The sequence below is a fragment of the Botrytis cinerea genome, chromosome 4, assembly GCF_000143535.2.
Source record: "Botrytis cinerea B05.10 chromosome 4, complete sequence".
Taxonomy (NCBI): domain Eukaryota; kingdom Fungi; phylum Ascomycota; class Leotiomycetes; order Helotiales; family Sclerotiniaceae; genus Botrytis; species Botrytis cinerea.
Window position 1 is genome coordinate 1,393,896 of NC_037313.1, and position 21,983 is coordinate 1,415,878.

Below are 21,983 nucleotides of genomic sequence, written 5' to 3' on the forward strand. Positions count from 1 at the left end.
TAGTGGCTCTTGGTAGAAGCGCTTGACGAGAAGCTCATGGTTCGTGAGTACCGAGGAATATGCCGAAGGGGCGTGCAACAGGTATCAGCTTCAATTGGAATTATCAAAACACAACGGGATGAACTCCTGTTGATTTACTGAAACCTTGTGTTCCTAGTATACATCCTTATCTTCTCGTATTCACATATGTGCGAAACAAAAATCATCGTTCCATCTCTTTTATACTTTCGCTATTGAGCACTTGGAAGCTCACCCCGTGACGTTGAAACAAGAATTTGGGGGTAGGGAGTATGAAATTTGTTTCTTGGACAATTAGAATCTGAACTCAAGGTATCCGATACTGGTGTAACAGTGGGTTATATCCGTTGTTATTGGGGATTGGTTGTGGAGTTGGTATTTGGTACTGGTGGAAGGCGCGGGTTATTTCCGCTGTGATTGGGGATTGGCCGTGGAGTCAGTATGCAGAAGGTGACTTCAAAGCTGATGTAGAAATATGGAAGTTCAAGGGTTGAGATTTGCTTGGTAAATTTCCTACATGTCTGGTTAGATCTTTAGGCAAAGGTTCGGCTTATCGAATGCCCAGAAGTTTGAAGTGACGTTGTGGGTTTTATTCAGGTAATTCAAACATGATTGGGGATCTCACGAAAATACGCATACTCTGTACCAGTGTGGCTTAGGAAACGGCTTTTCTCAATTTCCCATAATTTTCTCTTGCTCGAATTTTCCTCTTCTCTTCATTCTCTCTTCATTCTCTCTTCATATTAATTTCCTTCTTTTGTGTCTTTCTTTCCCTTCTCATTATCTTGCTTCACAGTGTGATTTATCTGTTGCGGGTCCAAAAAAGTAAAGATGGATGTACGTCTCTACACATACATGTGTTCACTTCCAACGCATTACATTGATTCGACAATCTGTTTGATAAGAAACACTTCATGTACTTTTTTTCCCAATGATGTTTGGTGGGCCTGACATTCTGCACTTGCTATACGATATGGGTGTAGAATGAGTCAAGATAGCCAAAGTATTACACATGTGTGCATGTACACATCCTTCATTGATTCAGAAACGCAGTACCATCATAATACCATACATAATACCATCATACCATATCATATATAGATAGATCATAAATAACTCAACGCTACCAGAATCTTGAAATTACCATTTAATTCCAAATGTCCCCCTTTTTTGGCAAGTGATGTGATATACACACAAGCAAAAACCAAAAGAAAATTGACTTCATACCACCTTTTGCCATGTTTCTTCTCGAAAACATTCATCTCACAGCATATTATATTTCTGCCGAAATATAAAAAAACCAACCTTCCTACTTATAATTATACAAGTCCAGTGAGAAGGTAGAAAAGCGTAAGCCACAACTACAGATCCATACCGCCCGATATCGGCAAACCATCCCATCTCGCTTAACCACACCCAACCCCTTAGGAATGCAAACTCAACGTCCGAGTCCCAACGCCACGATTAGGAATGCATTCTTTAAGAAATATACTAGCCTTCCAAGTAAATAAAACAACTGTTGATGAAATATTTTCAACAAAAGTACAACCTCCCGCCTTCTATTTTTTCTTTCTTTCTAATCTCTCTCCGTCCTAAGTAAGATGTCCACCCAGCCACTTTCATTGTGTGCTCTGCAGAACATTTCCACCTGATGCGGTCAAAAACGTGATGGTTTTCTCATTTTTGATTTCCAGGAGCGGAAGGATGGGGTTTGAAAAATTGGTATGATAATTGAAAGTTCTTGTGATGCATTGGGAGATTTGCATTTGGACGTGAATGAATATGTAGATATACATAGCTATAGATAACTCTGAAGCTCAAAGAAATTTTTACAATCGTTATCATTATCATCATCATTAAAAGTAGCATCGACTTTTTGTCTCCCTAGTTTAGAACAAATACCTGTATCTCCTACTACAGATGACATAACCACCCATTCCCATCTCCATACCAACCAGTTCCCCAGAAACGCTCCACACCACCATGACCAAGAAGCCCTACCCCGTTCTCGCACCCCGCGGCCAAATCCCCATCACGCATCTCCCACACCTCACACCATCGCTTAGCCCCCGAATAACACTCACTCAACGCATTTTAACACCGCTTATTGTGTGCGCGACATTGATTGTTCTACTGCTGTGTGTTGTGACGGGTATTGTTTTGACTGTTAAGATTTTTGGGGATGGGCATACGCATGCGCTTGTATTGAGAGTTGGAACGGGGTTTGTTGTTGTTGGGGTGAGTTTTGTTTTCTTGATGTTTTCCCCTTTTTTCCCACCAAAGGAAAGTTTCTTTTGGATTCTGAGAGCTTGGTTTGATTTTAGCGAAGGAACAATGGGCAAGAATTGGAGGGTATATTGAATGGAAGAACGAAAAGAGATCATGTTTACAGTATAGCAACAACTAACACATCCCAGTCCTCGCTCACTATTATCTATCTCCTCTTCCACTTTTCCGCCACTATCAAAAACCATCCAGTCGGTTTTGTTCGCCCTCCAGAATTAAAACTACACGCGTATAGTTTTATAGTTGCGCGCGTTACGCTTGTTTCGTGGATGCTATCGATCATCGTATCAAGTGTCGTTGTATCGAAATCGAAAGTGTGTGTTCCGGGAACGACGGATTGTAAGGTGCAGATTGGAGGATTGGTTTTGAGTTGTGTTGGGTTGTGAGTTTGTTTTCTTTTTGTGTGTGTGGTATGGTAGGGTGTGGTTGATATTATGGACATACTTCACATGATGCAAGACAGGAGGAAAGTTATTGGTAGACCATGCTAATACTTCATAACTACAGTGTAGCAACAGGAATCATTCTCACTGCCCTCGAAGCCTGTCAATATCTCTTCCAACTACCCGCTCGCACCAACATTCTCCAAGGCGGAGAAATAAACTGTCGAGTATCCTCCTTCGGCGACGATCTTGTAGATAGTAATCTCACCTCACTCAATCCCTCTGCTGCCAATGTTTTGCAGTCACATTTGGCGAGTGCATCAGCAAGTGCCGATTCCATACCATCACTCCCTGACGATTATCTATTTATGGGAAGTGAGAGGGAAGAGTGGGAGAAAAACTATTCGCTTGCAGTAGCGAAAGAGAGAATTACTAGAGAGACGAATATCAAAAGGAAACCTGTGCCCATTGAGATAGCAACAGAAGAGGGACTACCGAAATCTGAGTCCCAGGTTAGTGTGAATTCTATGCCAGGAGAGTTTCCTGAGGAAAGAGAAACTACTGTGCCGCTAAGGCCAAGATATACACCTCTTTCTGGATCCATCTCTACGCCTTCACTTGCGCCTGTGTTATCGCAAGAGAAAGAGAAAGAAAAGGAAAGAAGCAAGGGTTGGGGAATCGGATGGTCATATCTCACAAGAGATACGAGCACTGCAACGGAATCGAACGCCGACGAGAAGTGTGTAACTAATACCGATTCAGCGATATCGTTGGGCGTTCCCTCACACTCTATTTCCAGGTGTAACACGTGCAGCACTTGCGCTCATCCAAATACGAAACAAGCCAATAACTTCCTATCGCACAGAGTAGGAAGACAAAGGAACGTAACGCCGAGTAGTAGTATAATAGACGTTTCAATGCGATCTCCTCTATCCACCATGCGGTATGTATTTGCTCTTCCCAGAAAAACAAACATACTAACGATATCAGAACCGCCGAGTCTCCAGAAATAGCCATTAAGCCCGATGTAGCTTTGGTACCAACCAGCGTTCCCTCATCATTGGATCGAATATCTCCCCGAAAACCTCCTATTACTCAACCGTTACCGATCGCAATTCTAAATGAAATGATGATAAGAAGACCATCGATTCCTGCTCCTTCCAGAATGCCAGGAGCATATACGAGAGAACATATACAATCACCTCCTGCGCATATCAGACCCCTCAAAAGAAAACCTGTAGAAAACGACAAAGTTCTCAAGTCCCCACCTAAATTGTGGAAAGATGCTCTTCCGGTACGAGGTGGAAGTTTCGAAATCGAACGAAAACCAATAGCTTCAAGCCGAGAGATTCCTTCTCGCCCATCCGAAAATCCTGCCGTAAAATTTAAACCAAAACAAAAGGCATCAGAACCTAGACCATCATTAAAATCATGGAAAGATTCTCTACCACTCCGAGGGGGAAGTTTCGACCCGCAAAGATCCACAGCGAATATTCGAGATGTATTTCCCAATATCACACGAGGACCTCTTAATCAAAATAATAATCATAATCATAATCAGAACTCCAAGCCCTCATCTCCATCGCCATCCACCCCCAAAATGAACACCAAGAACCCAACACCCACCCACACACCCCACAAATCACCCAACACCGCCATCGTGATCAAAAAACGCAGCACAGAAATGCAAATCCCCGGCGCATTCATCGATTATTCCAGATCCGGGACCACAAAAGAACGACCCGCCAGTCGAGAGATAAAAATCCCTGGTGCGTTTATCGAAAGCGTTCCTTCGACTCCTGAATTTGAGAAAAATCAAGAAGAAGAAAGTATTGCTAGGGGGAAAACACAGGGTGTGAGACCGTTGAAATTACGCCCGAAAGGAAAAGTTACTGAGAAAGACACGATGAATGGGAAGACAAAAGACAAAGCAAAAGCCAAATCGACAGAACCCAGAAATCCAAAGCAAACAAACAAACCCTACGAAATCGACGAACCAGAAACTCTCTACAAACCCGCGCCCCTGGGACCTCGCCCGTTCAAACGAAGATTATTCGGGAGAGCCAATGTTGAGACTTCGAGGAATGTGAACGAGGGAGAGGCTGTGCAGCCATGGAGGGGCATGGAGTGGGTGAGGGTGGAACCGTTGAGGAAGTTGAGTTTGGGGGAGGTGTCGAGTGGGATGGGGAATTTGTGGGATGATTAGTTGATCAACTCGGAGAGATAGAATTAGATTGTTTAGATCGGATCATATGAGCTGTCATTTTAGAGTCCTGAGATCTAATTCATCTAGTGAAGAATGGAGGGGTATTAATGTAATTCTTTGAGGGAGAATAGACATCGAGTTTTGCTCTAATCACGCGAGTTGTACAAGATATGAACAAAATATATGCGAGGGTTGCAATAGTGAAAGAAACATTAGACATCAACATGAATTTCTTTACTTTGCGCTGGTGATTTTCATAAGAAACAATACAGCACAGCGCTCAATTTCTTTGACCTCAGTTCCATCCCCTCTCATTCACCCTCACTCGGAAGTTCATAAGTCAATATTTCCTCGGGGTGTGGGGAATCTTTACAGGGCAGTCAGAGATAAGGGGATTGTGTACTGAAGAATTATGTGCGGATGGATGTACGATCAGGTGCTTTCAAATGGCAATGAGCGGGTGCTGCCGAGTCAAATACCTTGGGCATTGGGGGCTGAATATTAATTTTGTTCTACACTTTACAACCCATTTATTTTTGAAGTTCTAATCTAGACACTTTTATGAGTTCAGAGAATATACGTCAGGAAGGTGACTAATGGGGAGTTCGCAATGCGATGTGCCTCACCCATATTACAGTTGCGCATGCCTTGCTACTACATTTAACATTGCCACTAAACTTAACATTCAAGCACTTGCAACACATTCAATAAATTAAACAAAAATGATGTATTCTTCTGACTACGTTGTACGAGAATGAACCCCACGTGTTTGATCCACATCTGACATGGAAGTCAAATGCCTAGTTTGATTTCCACTAGAACAATGGCGGAAAGCTATGTTTCTCGGCCTGTAACTGCGCAGTCAATGCCACAGCCGAGTTGCAACCACTGGCAATGGCAGCCGGAGTAGCCTTGTAGGGAGTGATACAGTCACCAGCCGCAAACACTCCTTGCACGCTAGTTTGATGAAATGGAGGTGGCGCCAAGATATCTCCTGTAGGACTAACATCAAGACCTAGTTGCTCAATAAACGGACCTTGAACTGTTGTCTTCGGGTTATGAACCAAAAACGCCTCTTCCTTTACAGAATCATCTGTGAACTGAATTGTGATCGAAGAGCCGCCGTTGTCAACGAGGCGTTGGATCTTGCGTGTGTCAATCTTGAATGGGGCTTTAGCGAGTGGACTGAGTTGTTCGGCTAGAGCCTCGTCGCCATGAGTGTACAGAGTGACTTCGTAACTGAGCTGGGCTGCATTTGCTGCTATAACCATGTGGATGCCTGTCATGGGACTGATGGGAGGTACAACGAGAACACCAGTAGATTTCGCACCGCGATCTTCGTAACCAAAACAAAAAAGGCAATGAAAACTACAAGTATTTAAATGAACCGAGTCAGTAATCATCTTAACATAGCTAGAATTAACTTCTCCTGGACGAAACACGATTACTTACATTCGCTTTGTCCAGAGCTCAGCGTAGCCCTCAATATCGGGAAAGGTATCCGTCATGCCAATAGTCAGGATGATCTTTCGAAAGCTCCATTCCTTCGCATTCGCGTCGACAAGAACGAAGTGACTATCGGTTTTTTTCTCGATGCTCGTGACACCAATGTCGAGAAATTGGATAGTTGAGTAGCGCGCCAAGATGCTTTCTTTGGTTGCGGCTCTGAAGTCTTTAGGGTCCTTGTGGTCCCAGGTAGGAACCATATGCATGTGAGTTGAATTCTTATTGCGGTAGGTCTGAGTGTCAAAAACCACAGCAGTGTGGAGTTGGCGTGCGAGAGCACCGGCGGCGGTAAGTCCAGCTGGACCTCCTCCGATGATGGCAACTTCGACGAAATCCATGATAGCTACTGTAGTGATGACTTTGATGATTTGATAATTTGATTATGTTAGTGGTCACAATGGAAGGCTATGTAGGAAATGCAAACGGAGGAGATAGAGCCGAGATTATGCATAACACACCTTGAAATTTACTATATCATGGTGAGCTGCAAGTCACAGCCGACTTGAATATTCTGACGAGACATTTTTTTCTCTTATTGGACTAACCGGCTATCAAAATGACCAATCAGTTCATATTCCGGTTGCCAACAACAAATTAATGTATTGCGCCGCAATTGTTCGGGTTGGTGTGTCGCCGAGTAAAAGGCACAGTGAGTACCCAGCTTGAGTAGCTTGAGTGAAAGACCATAATCAATCTGTTAGGGACTTCATGCGTAAGTCATCTATATTCTGACTGCTTTTCGATCACAGCTTTTTTTTAGAATCCGAGCTTTCATTTTTCCATAGAATTTCGATACTCTACTTACATCATTTCCCACCTCCCCGAAAAGGCTTGACCATGGAGTCTTCTGATCATACTATTATTAAACCAAATCGTACTCGCCTAACGCTTATTATGGTCGGCATTTGTCTGGCAGTTTTCCTCACAGGCATGGTAATCACACCAATTCCAAGCAGTGAAAGTTTGGGAGCTAACTTTTCGCTTTCAATACAGGATCAAACCATCTTAGCTACGGCAACCCCCGTCATCAGCGTCGAGTTTAACACATCGCAAGACATTGGATGGTGGGCTAATACCTATCTTCTTACGTTGAGCGCCTTTCAACTGTTCTATGGTAAACTTTACAGCCATTTTCCCATTAAAAATGTTTACCTTGTTGCTATTATCATCTTCGAGATTGGGTCTCTTATTTGCACAACAGCACATACTTCAATAGCTTTGATTGTTGGTCGAGCAATCGCCGGACTAGGCGCTGCTGGAGTTTTTTCGGGAAGTGTGTTGATCACCACCAAAGTAATTCTTCTAGCCCAGCGTGCCGCCTACTTGGGAATCATGTCCGCTGCGTTTGGACTGGCAGCTATTCTTGGGCCGTTCTTAGGGGCGGCTATACTACAATCGACTACATGGAGATGGTGTTTCGGTATTAATCTGCCGTTAGGAGCAGTAACGGTAATTCTGTGCGGCATTCTTGTACATACGCCATCAGAGCCAAACGCACATTCACTCAGTCTCGTGCAAAAAGTATTGCAGCTCGACATTCCTGGGACGGTATTTATGGTTGGATCTTTGATCTGCCTTCTCATGGCTTTACAATGGGGTGGCGCAGCCTATCCTTGGAGTAATAGTCGTATCATCGCTCTTTTTGTCGTATCCGGTATTCTCGCTATCGCTTTTGTAGCCACCCAGACGACCAAGATTGCCGGAAAGGCTCGCACAATTCCAAGCAGCTTAGCACGCAGTCGTGATATATGGCTAGCCGGAAGCTATACTATGTGCGTAACTGGAGGTGTCTATGTTGCCATTTTATTTCTACCTGTATGGTTCCAAGATGTTCGTGGTCGATCACCTCTTTCTTCAGGTGAATTGCTGACACCGTTGATCGCTGGTTATGTTGTGACTTCAATCTTGGCCGGAGGCATCACCAGTGGTTTCAAGTATTACAACCCAGCTATGATCATTAGAACTGCACTCTCAATCGCTGGAGCGGCTTTGCTCACTACTGTCAACCTACATTCTTCTACAGCAAGAATCGTCGGTTATCAACTTGTGTACGGCTTTGGAGTTGGATTTGGATTTGGTCAGCCAAGTTATATCGTTCAAACATTGTTACCGGCAAAAGACGTTCCCATCGGTGTGACATTTATAACACTTGTCCAAAACCTCAGCGCCTCGGTCTTCGTGGCAGTAGCACAAAGTGTTTTTCAAGGGGAGATGCACAAGCGTCTTGAACCACTTTTACCGCACTCTTCCAACTCATCTTCTATCTTGCTGTCTGCCTTACCCACAATTCTATCATCGTTGCCAGCAGAGACTCGAGAAACAGCAAAGACTGCCATTAGTGATTCCATAACCCGGACATTTTATATGTCGCTGGCGTTAAGTTGTGTGTCTGTTGTTGGCGCCTTGGCTATCAAATGGGTTCCTATGCAAGACCCTGCCAAACAAGATGCTGTTAAGCAAAATACTTCTTCTCCTGAAGAAATCACGCAGGACAAAAATATAAGTGAAAATGAAAAGCGAGGTGAAAAGCAAGATGTGAAAATCACTACAGCTTAGCGTCAGGCAATAGCAACAACATCAACGATGTCAACTTTCTCGCGTAGTGTTATTTGAGGTTGATGTGACGGCTGGGAGAAGTGACCACTACAGAAAAAAATGATTCCTCGGGTTTCCTTCATTGTTTCGATCCTTCTCCTCTCTTCTTGTTTTCTTCCTCTTGAGCTTAGAACCTTTCATTTTACCACAATCGAAAAAGACCTATGAAACCCACTTAGCTCGCTCGAGCACGGCTCTGTAATATGTGTTTCGTAGGATTTAAAATTTGAACTTCAATTCGATAATACCAAAACCCATTTATTCAATATCGAATGCTGTACAAAAAGAGATGTTATACAAATTTATCATTGAGAGGCGGCCCAGAATCGAAAAAGACAGAGCTTTCAAATCACATCCCTCTTCTTTTCGTATTCTTCAAATGAGATGAAAAGAGCTCCGTTTGTATATATTGTTTCGATGGCTAATGATGTTATCAATTCTCAGAACTCCCCAGAAACGTTCATCAGGAAGCCGAAATTCATGAATGGCAATAGCAGTCGACGGTCTGGATCTACGTGAAGGAGAGACAAAAGGTCCGAAATAGCATTTGAAGCTTCCCCTCCTCTTCTTAAAGCGAGTTCGATATGGAGATAATCAAAACTAGTACTAGGACTATATAATAAGCTTATGAGTCTAATTTCTACATGTATCTCACCTAGTAACTTTCACGCTGTACCCTTTTTACTGGAATTATTACACTCGGAGCTATACACAAAATTTATAGTGAGAACCAAGAGCATGCTATATATATATAGCACAAAAAAGAAAAATAATAGTTGATTTCCTCTTTCTCGGGTTTTTTCTCATCCTCTTACTTTAAACACAAATTCTACAAAAATGATATTATACATTTTACAGGAAAGAAGTTAGTTGTCTATCTCTTCTTCTCTCTCTCGTCTATAATTTTAATTAACTTGACATCTCATATTTGAATGTAGTATACCGGAAACTCTTTCCCAACTTGCTTCTATAACACGCTCAGAGAAAAATTCATCTATCATAGACAGTGGACCCACTCCACTATCCATGTAATCAAAAAAAAGTTCGACCCATCAATTTTCCTTCCAGGAACAAAAGTATGCCAAAAGTTAGGTTTAAAGTACCATAAACCATAAAAAAAAGCAAGCAAGTAATCTAATCTCAAGGTGCCGAGCTTTATCTCCACCTCCATCACCACGATACCAATCCCCTCCCCCTAAATGAAAAACTCAAGGAACATCGCTATCCATCAAACCTCCGCCCATGTCTTGAATTTCCATTTCCAAGTATTCGTAACCCAAGCACCCAAGCACCAAAGTACCAAAGTAGAGATAAACAGATCAAACTCGATCTCATCCCATCAAGACTCTATCCAAGGGGAGTAAAGATATATATATATAAATATAGAAAGACTACAAACCTCAACATGAATATATCGCGATTGTGAAATATTGTCTAGGTATAGAAATAGACACGGATTTTTTTTTAGCATTACTATCATTTTTTCCATCTCTCAGTTAACCATGAATCATATTCATCTACCCCGACTTTATATCGTTGTAAGACCTTCGATGAGGATATAGACTAGTACTGATGAGTGTGGTTCATCAATTATATTTGAATAGAAATGCAATGTTATGCTGAATTGAATGAAAGAGATAAACAGGGTAAATAAAGTAAACGATTCTGATACTATGTAGTAACAAATTTTAATTTCCAATCATTCATTCATGATCATTCTCAAATCTCAATGTCTCTTTTAAGTCCTTTCAAAAGCCCAGTTCGAAGCGAGCAAAGGGGGTAAAAAGGAAAAGTGGGGTGGATTGTGCATCATGTGATTGGCCTCCTCAACCTCAGTTTGGCTACCCTGTAATTTCGATGCATGAAGTAGAACGTGCCGTCATCAATAAAACCACTAAAAGAATCTGTTTTATACCTCCTCCCATCAAATACTGGGCGCCTAATGGAACAGATGAAAAGATCTATTGTAACGAAAAAAATTGTATGCACTTCTAGCTGGTGTAGCAAGAGGAATGACTCTCTACACTCTCTTCCCACGGAGAGTTTACTATGGGATACAAGCTATCCAAGTATATATAATCCCAACTTTTCTTAATGGTGATATCAACAGCGCACTGGCCTCAAACAAGTACCTCGAGTGTAAGAAATAAACTGGTAGATACACTCATTGGAGTTATTACACAGATGTATTTCTTTGAAATCCGAGTAATGCATCTATTAAAACGTGGAAACATGAGAAACTTTGTACGTTTATACTGATATTTTCTTCGTTGACCGGCAGGACATAAAAGCATATTTAACTCCAGGAACAAACTTCACAATTCTCTCAAAAAAGAGGCTGTGAACCTGATCTCTCATTCTTGGACATTCAAGTTCCTCGGAGCAGAGTCAATCGAGGGAATTATACCACAAACCCGGGTGTATCAAATCTATTTCGACGCCGTGACCCAAAAAGACGAAAAAGCCCGAAGTTTACCATCACTCCATAGCCCAAATTATCTTCATCAGATGTTAGAATCTCAGAAGCCGGAAGCAAAAAGAAGAATAAAAAGCCCAAAGTTTACCGTCACTCCAAGCTATCTTTATCCAACCCTTACCTTAGAAGCGGCAAAGTCGAAGAAAAATGACACTGTCGGAGAGTTACTGTTAGTCCAGGCTATCTTAACCCGATCTCATATCTAACAAAATAACAAAAAGGCCCAAGAATCACCATCAATCCAGAATCCAGACTCAGAACTATCTTCACCCGACCTCACATCTCAGATCCATAAAAACAAAACAAGCACAAAAAAACCCAGTCATTATCACTACTTCAGAGTCCAAACCATCTTCACCCGACCTCAGATCTCAAAACCATAAACACGAAAAAAAAGAACAAAAATATTCACCATCATACCCAGCTATCTTCACTCAGCCTCACTCACAACCGCTAAATAAAGCCACTTGGACATTCTAGACCAAATTATCAATGCCCTCGCAACACTAAAGACCTTCAATACCACATAGAACTCAACCCCTAAGCCCCATGATTTAGATATCTATTCGGACAATATCTAAACATCCCATCCGAGTCAAAACATCATGTGCCATCGCCCGGAACTTCCGATTAGATATTCATTCAAATATTATGAAGTGACCTTAAGAGATTCACAAGAAATATAAAGTAACGTGAAGGAAGAAATGAAAGGAACCACAATAAATCAGATGGTAGGAAGAATAGTGATTAGACTCTGTGGTCTAGAAGCATTAAAAAGTAAAGTCACTTCCACGTGCTGCCCGTGCTTAATACATCTAGTATATTGATTGGTGTTGGTAAGCTTGTAGCGTTAGAGATGGAATGGAAGGAAAGAAAGAGGGAAAATAGGATGGCAGGATTGTAGATGGATACTAGGTACTTTACCTAGTATGATAGAACAGACACTTGAATACATAGCTAATAATAGCAATAATCAAATGACGCTCCGCTGGCTCTCCGAGGGCCACTGCCGTGGAGGCCGAATAATCAAGGGGGGAGTGAACGAATGTTTGAAGAAGAGATGGAAGGTCATGTGAAGAGGAGAATCACAACAAATGCACGGACGAACGGAAGAACACAACCACGTGACATCAAAAGTAAACTTTACGATATCTCTCGAAATATAGAAATACATATCTAGCATAGTATATGTTTCAGATATCTTGAAACTAGACATGATGATATCTTGTTGGTCCAAAAACGAGAATGTGAATTTCGGCATAAAAATAGTGAAAGATGGATTTGTTGCATATTTTTGAAAGTTAGCAAAAGGAAGTGAAGCGCCTAATAAACGTCTGATGAATGAATGTCTCAATGTGATGTAATGGTGAGTACAAAGCACAGACAGAGCACAGGTCAGCAGCACCCACGCTCCCACGATTGTTTATTACTTGCTTGCAAGTTATTAATCAATATGTTGATATGTTACTCACTTGGGATGAATAATTTGAATAATTACCCCGCTCCCGTCTTGCCCAAACTTGTCTTGTCTGTAATAGGTGCCGGTGCTGGTGCTGGTGCTGGTGCTGGTGCTGGTAATGGTAATGGTAATGGTAATGGTAATGGTAATGGTAATGGTAATGGTAATGGTACTGGCACTGCTACTTACCCACGTGCTGCCCACAGCGACTACTGTACTTTGGCGTGTGTGTGAGAAACGTGAGATGAATCGGAAGGGCGACCGGTATAACTATACCTACCTACCTACATCGTACTACGACGGATTACTCCTTCCATGCCTTCCATATCTTCCATGTCTTCCATGTCTTCCACTCCTTCCATGCCTTCTCCATAAGAGTAGTCCCTTTTGGGAACTCTACTCCATGCATGATGCACGAGAAAGCAATCCCAAGAGAAATGATCTGCTGTAAGATGACGTTTCATGATCAAGAAAGCATCGTACCATGCAGAGTAAAATACAATTGGGCTGCCGCGATTTCCTTGTGAAATACATAGAGCTAGGAAGGAGGTGGGTAATGGATGAATGAATGAACGATATGAGTATTGGAAAGTTGAATTCAAGAAATGAATGAATAGATGCGTACGTGAGATAAATAGATGGACAACTGTGCATTACAGATACTTCTTGTCTTTGTTCCATTGTCGTATAAAAACAAGAGAGATGTTGCAACGGAACACTGTTGAAATAGGCACTTAGCTAGAGAGAAACGCTCGCTGTGAGCTCTATAGGAATACACATTCCATAAACACCTACGTAGGTATGGAATTTGATAGTATACAGAAAAACAGCAGCGACGACGACAACAACTCAGTACAGGAGTGCTAGTAGTGGTTAGCTTCACAGTCACACTCATGCTGCTACCCGATCATGTCCAACCATCCACCATTTGATCCATATGCATACCATCCAACTTCTTCCAGCTTGAAGAGTTTCTCATTTGATTTCGACTAACTTACACAAGTAAACCCATATTCACATTCACATTCACATTCACATTTCTCATTCACGTTACCCCTCCATTTCACAGGCCAAAATTCGACTCAGCTGCTCTTTATTTCATTTTACGAAGTCACACGAACATTTCTATTTGGCGAGAATCAATCTGGTTGATCAATACGACGTCGGTAGACGAAGATAGCTCAGGTAATCAATCTTACTTTGGGAAATATACTCGAGTATATGTAACAGCGTGCTTGGTCACCTTGTTTTCCAATTTCTTCCATCTTCCATCGTCCATCGTCCATCTCCAACATCCACATCAACATCCACATCCACATCCACATCTACATCTTCATCTACGTCTGCAGCCACAGCTTTCTTCCCCTTCCAAAGCCCAACCAACCCTTATGAGATAGCTTGCTTTCATTAGGTACCGAACCATACCATACTCGGAAAACACTCACCCCGACCCCTTGAATAAAAGAAAGTGGGTGGCAAGGCAAGTTCCATCACCATTACCGGTCGGGACAAGAAAACACAACAAATAAATCAAGTTAAAATCCCAATCCATTTTCCAATCTATTCCATCGCAATCCCATCTTCAACATCGCAACCACACACAAAACCATTTCTTCGACACATTACCGAAAACTTTTATAGTCATGGCTGCTACTATGTCTTCCTCAGAAGCACAGGTTCTTCACAGTCCTCCAAGTCCTACGGCAAAGCGTCCTAAAGGTATGTTCTTTATTTATTCCCAAAAATGCTGTGTGCGGATTTTACCCCGCTATTCCACGTTCTTTTTTTCTATGGGAAATACACAATCATGAGAAGAAGAAACAATAAAAACCCAACTAACATTCAAACCAAAGGCATTCTCAAAAACTCCTTCCACCGCTCTCCTCCCTTCCAAGCCCCCATAACCACCTCGGCCCCTCCCATCACCTCTCCCAAACACGTCGCTGTCCCCAGCACCCCCACCACATCCGCCATCTCAGACCACGACGTCACCCTCCAAAACACGCTTCAAAACGCCGGACAACGCCGCTCCTCTTCCGCCAGCCGTCCCATCCGACGTTCCTCGTCCGGATCCACATACAACAACCATGACGATTCGAATAACATGCGTCTGCAATGGGACGAAGCGAATCTCTATTTGACAGAGCAGGAAAAGAGTTCCACGATGAAGATCAACGAGCCCAAAACACCGTATGCGAAACACTACGATCCGGCCGAGGATGCGGATGAGATCCGCACGATTGACGCGGGGGACATAGTGGTGGATGAGCTTGACAAGGTGAAGGGAGGATACAAGCGGAATCATCAACGGGATGAGGAAATCCCCGGATTGAGTTTGGGAGAGCCTGAAGAAGCGGTTCCGGAACGGGAAGTGGAGATGGGAGAGGGAGAGGAGAAGAAGGTTCATGTGGCGGGGGAGAATGGACGGGATGCGGATGCGGAAATGCTGGGGATGACGGAGGAGGAGAGGGAGAAACATGAGAAGTTTGAGGCGATGAGGAGGAAGCATTATGATATGGCGAATGTGGCGGGGCTTTTGGGACACCCGGAGGATATAGATGATGATGAGGAGATGAGATGAGATGGGGGGGGGGGAGATACATTGACGCGATGTGATGTGGTGTGATGTGATGCAAATACATGAATTTATGAGAATGGATGGATGGATGGATGGATGGATGCACGATACGAATTTTACGGTTATGGACATGGACACGGATATGATTAATGGCATTTTGGGCGAGAGGAGTGAAGGGAAGAAGGGTTAGCATTCACCTTTACCTTTACCTCTTTTTTTCTTCTTTTTTTTTACTCGCGACGTGGGCGTCATTCTGTAGGTACCTGGTAGTTTTTACATATGCTATTATACATACGCTTTACTTGTGCTTGTTTGTATTGTGCTGTATTGACTTGTGTTTTGTATTGTGATATTGTACGCAGCTGATTGTGTGTGTGTCTTGCTCTCATTAAAAAATTATGATATGCTGGGAAATTAATTGGAGAATGGGGAGGGAGGGAGTGAGTGAGTGAGTAGATCCATCATTCCAATGCTCTGAAAGAGAATACAAGGAGCGAGAGATATTTATGATTATATGCATATATATATATATATCTATATGTATATATGTATATATGTATATGTATGTGTATATTTAGTCAATATATACATAACCCAACATTATATCTATACTCTCTTGTATATATCAATAAGTCTTCTGTATCTTTTCTTTTCTTTTCTTTTCTTTTCTTTTCTTTTCGTAGATGATAGGTAGGTAGATATCTAGTGGTGTTCTAAGCTCTGGTTTTTGTTTTTGATGGTATTGTAGAAGGTGAAGAGAGGAGGAGAGGAGAGAAGAGAGGAGGAAGAAGATTTTGAGGACCAAGTTAGTAGGTATGAATGGATGGATAGGAAGAAAGGGGAACTAATTTTGAAGAGACATATGAATAGATGAGTGAATTAGGATGAATGGAAAAGATCAGGAGTATGTACATCAATGTCAGTATTGTTGATCAAATTCTATGGTATTTTACAAATTAACTACCTAATCATGCGCCATTGCTATGCATTTAGAAAGACCTTCGCTTAAATTTCCTACGCCCATGCCCCTCGTGATATCAAATTTTATTCCTTCCCCCTCCCTTTCCTTTTCATTGACCTCATCCTCATCTAATCAACTCCTACTCATCCTCTCACATGGCCCGAATGAGGAAATTCATCCTCTAGCTTCAATCTCACCAAGACATTCATACTCAACATTTCCTGCACCAACAACTTTGCCGCATATGGCATCGTCATCGTACTCACTCCCTTGGAACTCTTACAGGTCTGACACCAACCCGAGTACCCCATCAATCCACAAGTTTCGCAAATATCCACCTGATGAGCATCACTACTCAACATAAGTCTCTCAAGCAACAGTTGACTTGCACCATAAGCAATAAGACAATCTCTTTCCATCTCACCCAAACGAAGACCTCCATCTCTCGATCTACCTTCTGTAGGTTGACGAGTGAGAATGGCACGAGGACCGCGAGATCGAGAATGCATTTTATCTTGAACCATGTGCTTAAGTTTTTGATAGTAGATTGGACCGAAGAAGACGTAGGCTGGTAGAGATTCTCCCGTAATACCACTTGTGACGAAATCTTTACCCGAGTAACTAAATCCATTGTCGATTAAAATTTGTCCCATGACGTCAACATTACTACCTCCAAAACAAGTACCATATTCAAGAGAGCCATTAATGACACCAGCTTTTCCAGAGAGCAATTCCAACATTTTACCAACTGTCATACGAGATGGGAAACCGTGAGGGTTCATGATAATATCGGGAGTAACTCCTGAATCCGCAAATGGCATATCTTCTTGATTGACAATGATACCAACAACACCTTTTTGACCATGGCGAGATGAGAATTTGTCTCCTAACTCAGGTCGTCTAGTTTGACGAGTTTGAACTTTAAGGACTCCGCTTTCATTCTCTGTTTGGGAGAGCATGACCTTATCAATGTAAGCATGATCGTGTAGTTTGTAACCCATCGGTGCAGGTTTCATATCATTTAGGTTAAAATCATTGCCCATCCCGGTTGAATTTGGATTTGAAGGGGATTCCTTGTTTAGATAAACTTCGCCAGCATTGATTCTCTCACCCACTAACGCGATTCCATCAGTTCCCAATATTCTGTGTTTTGCAATAGGTTTGCCATTTTCGCCAATAACCCTATCAGCAATACGATCTTGAGATCGATTAGGATACTTCTTCAATTGTGTTGAATATTTACGGAACACTTGACAACGTCCAAATCCACGATCACAAGAGGCTTTATTAAGAACAAGAGCATCCTCAATATCGTAACCTGAAAAGGACATAACAGCGACCGTGGCATTTTGACCAGCAGGAAGTTTGTCGTATTTGATTAACTCTATCGTACGAGTCTTGACCATAGGTTGTTGTGGATAGACCATAAGATAAAGTAAAGTATCAATACGAGAAAATTGGTTGTATGCAATGGCACCAATAGCTTGCTTACCCATAGCACATTGATATGTGTTTCTGGGAGATTGGTTGTGATGTGGGTATGGAATAAGTCCCGCAACCGCTCCTAGCACAGTGAAAGGTTCAATTTCAAGATGTGTAGTCGCTTCGTTGATATAGTTTTCTCTGATAGCAATATTAGAATCGTTCTCCTCATTACAGTCAACATATTCGAGAAGTCCTTTGTATAAGAAATCGTCGAAATCCATCGTTCCTTTTCTAAGCTCTTCGAGATGACGTTTCGTAACCTTAGGCTTTTGGTTCTCCACAATGATCAGAGGTCTACAAATTCGACCTTCATCTGTAGCAATATGAACAGATGTGCTGTGATGGTTGATAAAAATGCTGATGTACTCCGAAATACGACCCATACGTCGAAATTTTCTGAAGGAGTTGAGGAATTTCTTGGGTTGCCGAGTGAGTGCGAGAGGCGTTCCATTAACGAAAATAACGTAGGCTCCCTTCTCGTAAATTTCTTTACCACTCATAGAAACGATGTCTTCTGCGCCAAGAACGAAAGTTAGTTTTTTGACAGGCTCTTCATCATCATAGGTAGTGATGTGAGTCATGAGTGCCAAATTTTTAACCAGTCCACAGGCTTCTCCTTCAGGAGTATCGGATGTGCAAAGCATGCCAAATTGAGAAGGTTGTAAAGCTCTAGGTCCACTGACTTTTCTAGTCTTCTCAAACTGACTGCTGATTCTTGTCATCATTCCAAGAGCACTGATGTAACTGAGTCTACTGAGAACGTGCGTAACACCAGCCCGTTCCATCTTGAATCGTTTCAAACTCCAGTTTCCTGTCGAAATAGCGCGGTTCATACCAATGGTGATGTAATTGCCGTGAGACTGCATGTGATTGTATGCATCAAATTCCATACCCCTGTTAGGTTTCTTCAGGACTTTATCAATGTTCATCTTCAGATCAGTGTTGAACTTCTTGAACAAATCTTCGAAAAGCAAAGAAAGAAGTTGTCCAGCAAGTTCCAAACGCTTATTACCAACGTAATCTCGGTCATCAACGAGCGTTGGGTTTACCATAGCCATGAGGACTCGGCGAACCATAAAGCAAATATAGAGTGCTTTTGGGCGGAAGTCTAGACCAACAACCGGAACATGTGTGATTATAATATTTGCGAGTGCTTCGAGAGCATCATTAACATAACTGCGACTCCGAGGTCCACCTCCCGGTGCTCGGGCTCGGCTGCCCATTTTGACGCGAGATCCGATATATTCAAGAGCTTGATGTTGAGTGTGAACACCAAGTTTAGTGGCTTCTTCAAAGTTCACTGAAAATTCGTCTTGATATCTCTCATCAGATCCAGCGACTAGAAGTAACAATTCATGATCTGATTGGATTCCCATGGCTTTCAATACAATCACAATCGGTAAAGCTTCTGTCAAGATATTATGCTGAAGAGAGATTCGCTCCTTCTTAAGCATCACATAACTTTTTGACTTACGCTCATGTGTAGAACTGTTCAAAAATTAGTGATATTAGAGGACTGTAGGGAAATAATCTCTGACCTAGTAACAGATGCAGAAACGATTCCTTTCTTGGGATCTGCTTCGATAATAACTCTGTTCTTGCTGAGTTGTTCTTGAACAAGAATGACTTTCTCTGTACCATTAACAACGAAATATCCTCCAGGATCCAAAGCACACTCGTTCATATGAGCCATCTGGCGATCATTCTTCCCAGCCAGCCGACATTTTGAGCTTTTCAACATAATAGGCATTCTGCCAATTGCGATATTCTTCCTAGCTACTATAGTCCTTCCTCGCATATATTTAATGTCGACTCTAATTGGCGCAGCATATGTCATGTCACGAAGACGACATTCATTAGGTGTGATTTCATTTTGTGGTTTGCGATCATCATAGTCCATCCGTTCCGGTTCGCCAACACGAATATCGGTATATCTGCCAATTGTTAGTGGATTACCCGCATATTTCTAGAAAACGTTTCAACTGACTCCAACCAAAATTTGGGGTCGACCTCGCTGGTGACTCTCTTGTTTGCCTTGACAATGTCTTTTATTTCATGCTCGACAAAATAGTTGAAGGAGTCGATATGCTGCTTAACAAGACCTTTGACCTTTAAAAAGGCCGGTACAAGATTCCATTTATCCTGAAGCGCATTAGAAACTGTTCCAGCAATCCCTCAACTCCTTTCCTACCTTTGCAGTACTGATCGGATCCGTCAAGCTTTTTCCATCGTAGAATGGTTCGAGTAAAGCAGCAAAGCCCTGTAATGATGGTTAATGAAAGATTCGGAATCAAATGGGAAGAATCTTTACATCGTCATCTCTCTTAGGCGCAGGCTCCACGACAGCAGGAGCTTGTCTGGTTTTCGTCGCCCTCTTGCGCTTGGGATTTTCGGGCTCTACTGAGGGTCCATCGACTTCTGGCGCAGATTCTTGAGCCTAGACTCAAAGTAAGTTATCTGCCATAATAACAAGATTGGATTTGCTTACCTTCTTCGCAGAGCTTTCCTCGGCTGGAGCTTCTACGGGCCCAGCAGTCTTCTTCTTGGGAGGCATCTTGAATTGATGCTGGACATGTATATTAGCAAGATTTAGTCGGCGGGTTTAAAAGATTCAAAAATTAATTTATTGGGTTGGTCACCATGAGAATCGGTCAAAGTTTATTTTAGGCCGAATACCCCGCGAGCACCAGCCAATTACATGATAAGGCTGAGATATGAATCATGCAAGGCTACCACATCAGTCTATCAGGCTAGGAGGCTAGGTAGTTAACATGATCAGCTAATTTCACATTACAAAGGGCGAAGTGTATCATCCGTGTTTAGCTTCCTCACATATCACTTGTTTTAACCGAAGTTGAGACGATCAAGTAGTTGTCAAATAGTTGCCGAGTAGTTGCATGATTTCCGTTGCAGTAGATACATGATATAAATTTACCCTTCTTCGCACTATTGCATACTGTTATTATTGCATCTGCAAGGCACGACGACAGTACTTCTACAGCTCTATCCTTTCTTGAATGCAACGTTCTACATGTGCTAAGACGCTGCTCGGCATCAACAAATGTTCCTCTCCCAAGATTCTAAATTTGGAATGCATGCTTCACCGCTAGATCTGATTTTTGGGCTACTTTTTGCTCTTTACCATTCGCACGCCACAGATCACAACCCCACTCTCAGTCACTCACAATTTGGAGTTGTGATGAGCTATATAAGAAGATTTTTGACTCACAACACAATTGCAAAAGTAATGTTGATGGTTTAGAATCAGTGCCTAGAATTTGCCTTAGAGGAGCCCGCTGGTGTTTCAAGGCTCCGAGGAGACTAACGTCATCACAAGCTGCAGTTGACGTTCGGCTTGATTCGAGGATTTCGACTTGCATGCAGAAGATCGTGACCAAAATTGATTGGAGACGCATTAGGTAGGTTTGGCACTCCACACATACAGACTTTTGCCACTGCTTGAGTGGATGGTGGAATAAGAGAAGGAGTTAAAGAGGATAATGGCGATTGTTCCTGCGAAGAATTGTGGATTTAGAGTTCTACGGATCCCGAAGATGCATACCTAAGTGCTCAAGACTTAATCAAGTACATGATGGATTAGCAGTCGATCTAGATGAGATCATTAAACAGCGATGGAAATATAGCACGCATTCGAATGTGTGCATTTGGGTTTGCGCTTCGGAATTGAAAAGAGGCTGGAGAGGCTCATGGATCAAGCTTTCTGATAGGTTGAAAGAAGAAATAGACCTCCCGATTACGAAGACTGGGGACGGCTGTAAATGTTTCATCAACGCCCCCGCCTCAAAGTAGCATCGCAAGTATTTGAGATTAGGGATCATGGCGCCCCGTGATTACCTTGGTATTTCCTCATTTTGCCCATTGCACGAAAATGCGATATATCGCATTCACATTCACGTCTCGTCAATCTTTTTCAAAAGCTCACCGTTACCGTTGGGAAACAAAGTAAAGGAGGTTGGGCAAAAGGGTGCTTGAGGGCCTGCCAACATACAGAAGTTGCTGCACGTTACTG

At 42.4% G+C, this 21,983-nt stretch overlaps 5 protein-coding genes across 5 annotated transcripts; 3 read left to right on the top strand and 2 right to left on the bottom strand.

Moving 5' to 3' along the window:
* Positions 1-1,905: 1,905 nt before the first annotated feature.
* Positions 1,906-5,027, top strand: BCIN_04g03930 (hypothetical protein). Its single transcript, XM_024692563.1, has 4 exons — positions 1,906-2,256; positions 2,436-2,686; positions 2,812-3,630; positions 3,678-5,027. The coding sequence occupies exons 1-4, from the start codon at positions 2,002-2,004 to the stop codon at positions 4,891-4,893; spliced, it is 2,541 nt and encodes an 846-aa protein (XP_024548342.1). The 5' UTR covers positions 1,906-2,001; the 3' UTR covers positions 4,894-5,027.
* Positions 5,028-5,587: 560 nt separating this feature from the next.
* Positions 5,588-6,823, bottom strand: BCIN_04g03940 (hypothetical protein). Its single transcript, XM_001557456.2, has 2 exons — positions 6,346-6,823; positions 5,588-6,261 (listed from the first exon to the last, which is right to left on the bottom strand). The coding sequence occupies exons 1-2, from the start codon at positions 6,735-6,737 to the stop codon at positions 5,709-5,711; spliced, it is 945 nt and encodes a 314-aa protein (XP_001557506.1). The 5' UTR covers positions 6,738-6,823; the 3' UTR covers positions 5,588-5,708.
* A 306-nt stretch (positions 6,824-7,129) lies between these two features.
* On the top strand, positions 7,130-9,490 carry Bcmfs1. Its single transcript, XM_001557457.2, has one exon. The coding sequence runs from the start codon at positions 7,237-7,239 to the stop codon at positions 8,953-8,955; it is 1,719 nt and encodes a 572-aa protein (XP_001557507.1). The 5' UTR covers positions 7,130-7,236; the 3' UTR covers positions 8,956-9,490.
* A 4,296-nt stretch (positions 9,491-13,786) lies between these two features.
* Positions 13,787-15,799, top strand: Bcglc8. Its single transcript, XM_001557460.2, has 2 exons — positions 13,787-14,648; positions 14,783-15,799. The coding sequence occupies exons 1-2, from the start codon at positions 14,585-14,587 to the stop codon at positions 15,508-15,510; spliced, it is 792 nt and encodes a 263-aa protein (XP_001557510.2). The 5' UTR covers positions 13,787-14,584; the 3' UTR covers positions 15,511-15,799.
* Positions 15,800-16,414: 615 nt separating this feature from the next.
* Positions 16,415-20,566, bottom strand: Bcret1. Its single transcript, XM_024692564.1, has 6 exons — positions 20,442-20,566; positions 20,265-20,390; positions 20,145-20,213; positions 19,941-20,095; positions 19,492-19,887; positions 16,415-19,441 (listed from the first exon to the last, which is right to left on the bottom strand). The coding sequence occupies exons 1-6, from the start codon at positions 20,505-20,507 to the stop codon at positions 16,612-16,614; spliced, it is 3,642 nt and encodes a 1,213-aa protein (XP_024548343.1). The 5' UTR covers positions 20,508-20,566; the 3' UTR covers positions 16,415-16,611.
* Between the last annotated feature and the right edge of the window lie 1,417 nt (positions 20,567-21,983).

Coding starts and splice junctions, on each gene's coding strand:
- BCIN_04g03930 (XM_024692563.1), top strand. CDS start 2,002: ATGACCAAGAAGCCCTACCCCGTTCTCGCACCCCGCGGCCAAATCCCC. Junction 2,257..2,435: donor CGGGGTTTGTTGTTGTTGGG/GTGAGTTTTGTT, acceptor AACACATCCCAG/TCCTCGCTCACTATTATCTA. Junction 2,687..2,811: donor GTTTTGAGTTGTGTTGGGTT/GTGAGTTTGTTT, acceptor TCATAACTACAG/TGTAGCAACAGGAATCATTC.
- BCIN_04g03940 (XM_001557456.2), bottom strand. CDS start 6,737: ATGGATTTCGTCGAAGTTGCCATCATCGGAGGAGGTCCAGCTGGACTT. Junction 6,262..6,345: donor GAGCTCTGGACAAAGCGAAT/GTAAGTAATCGT, acceptor AAATACTTGTAG/TTTTCATTGCCTTTTTTGTT.
- Bcmfs1 (XM_001557457.2), top strand. CDS start 7,237: ATGGAGTCTTCTGATCATACTATTATTAAACCAAATCGTACTCGCCTA.
- Bcglc8 (XM_001557460.2), top strand. CDS start 14,585: ATGTCTTCCTCAGAAGCACAGGTTCTTCACAGTCCTCCAAGTCCTACG. Junction 14,649..14,782: donor TACGGCAAAGCGTCCTAAAG/GTATGTTCTTTA, acceptor TTCAAACCAAAG/GCATTCTCAAAAACTCCTTC.
- Bcret1 (XM_024692564.1), bottom strand. CDS start 20,507: ATGCCTCCCAAGAAGAAGACTGCTGGGCCCGTAGAAGCTCCAGCCGAG. Junction 20,391..20,441: donor AGGAAAGCTCTGCGAAGAAG/GTAAGCAAATCC, acceptor CTTTGAGTCTAG/GCTCAAGAATCTGCGCCAGA. Junction 20,214..20,264: donor CGCCTAAGAGAGATGACGAT/GTAAAGATTCTT, acceptor CCATCATTACAG/GGCTTTGCTGCTTTACTCGA.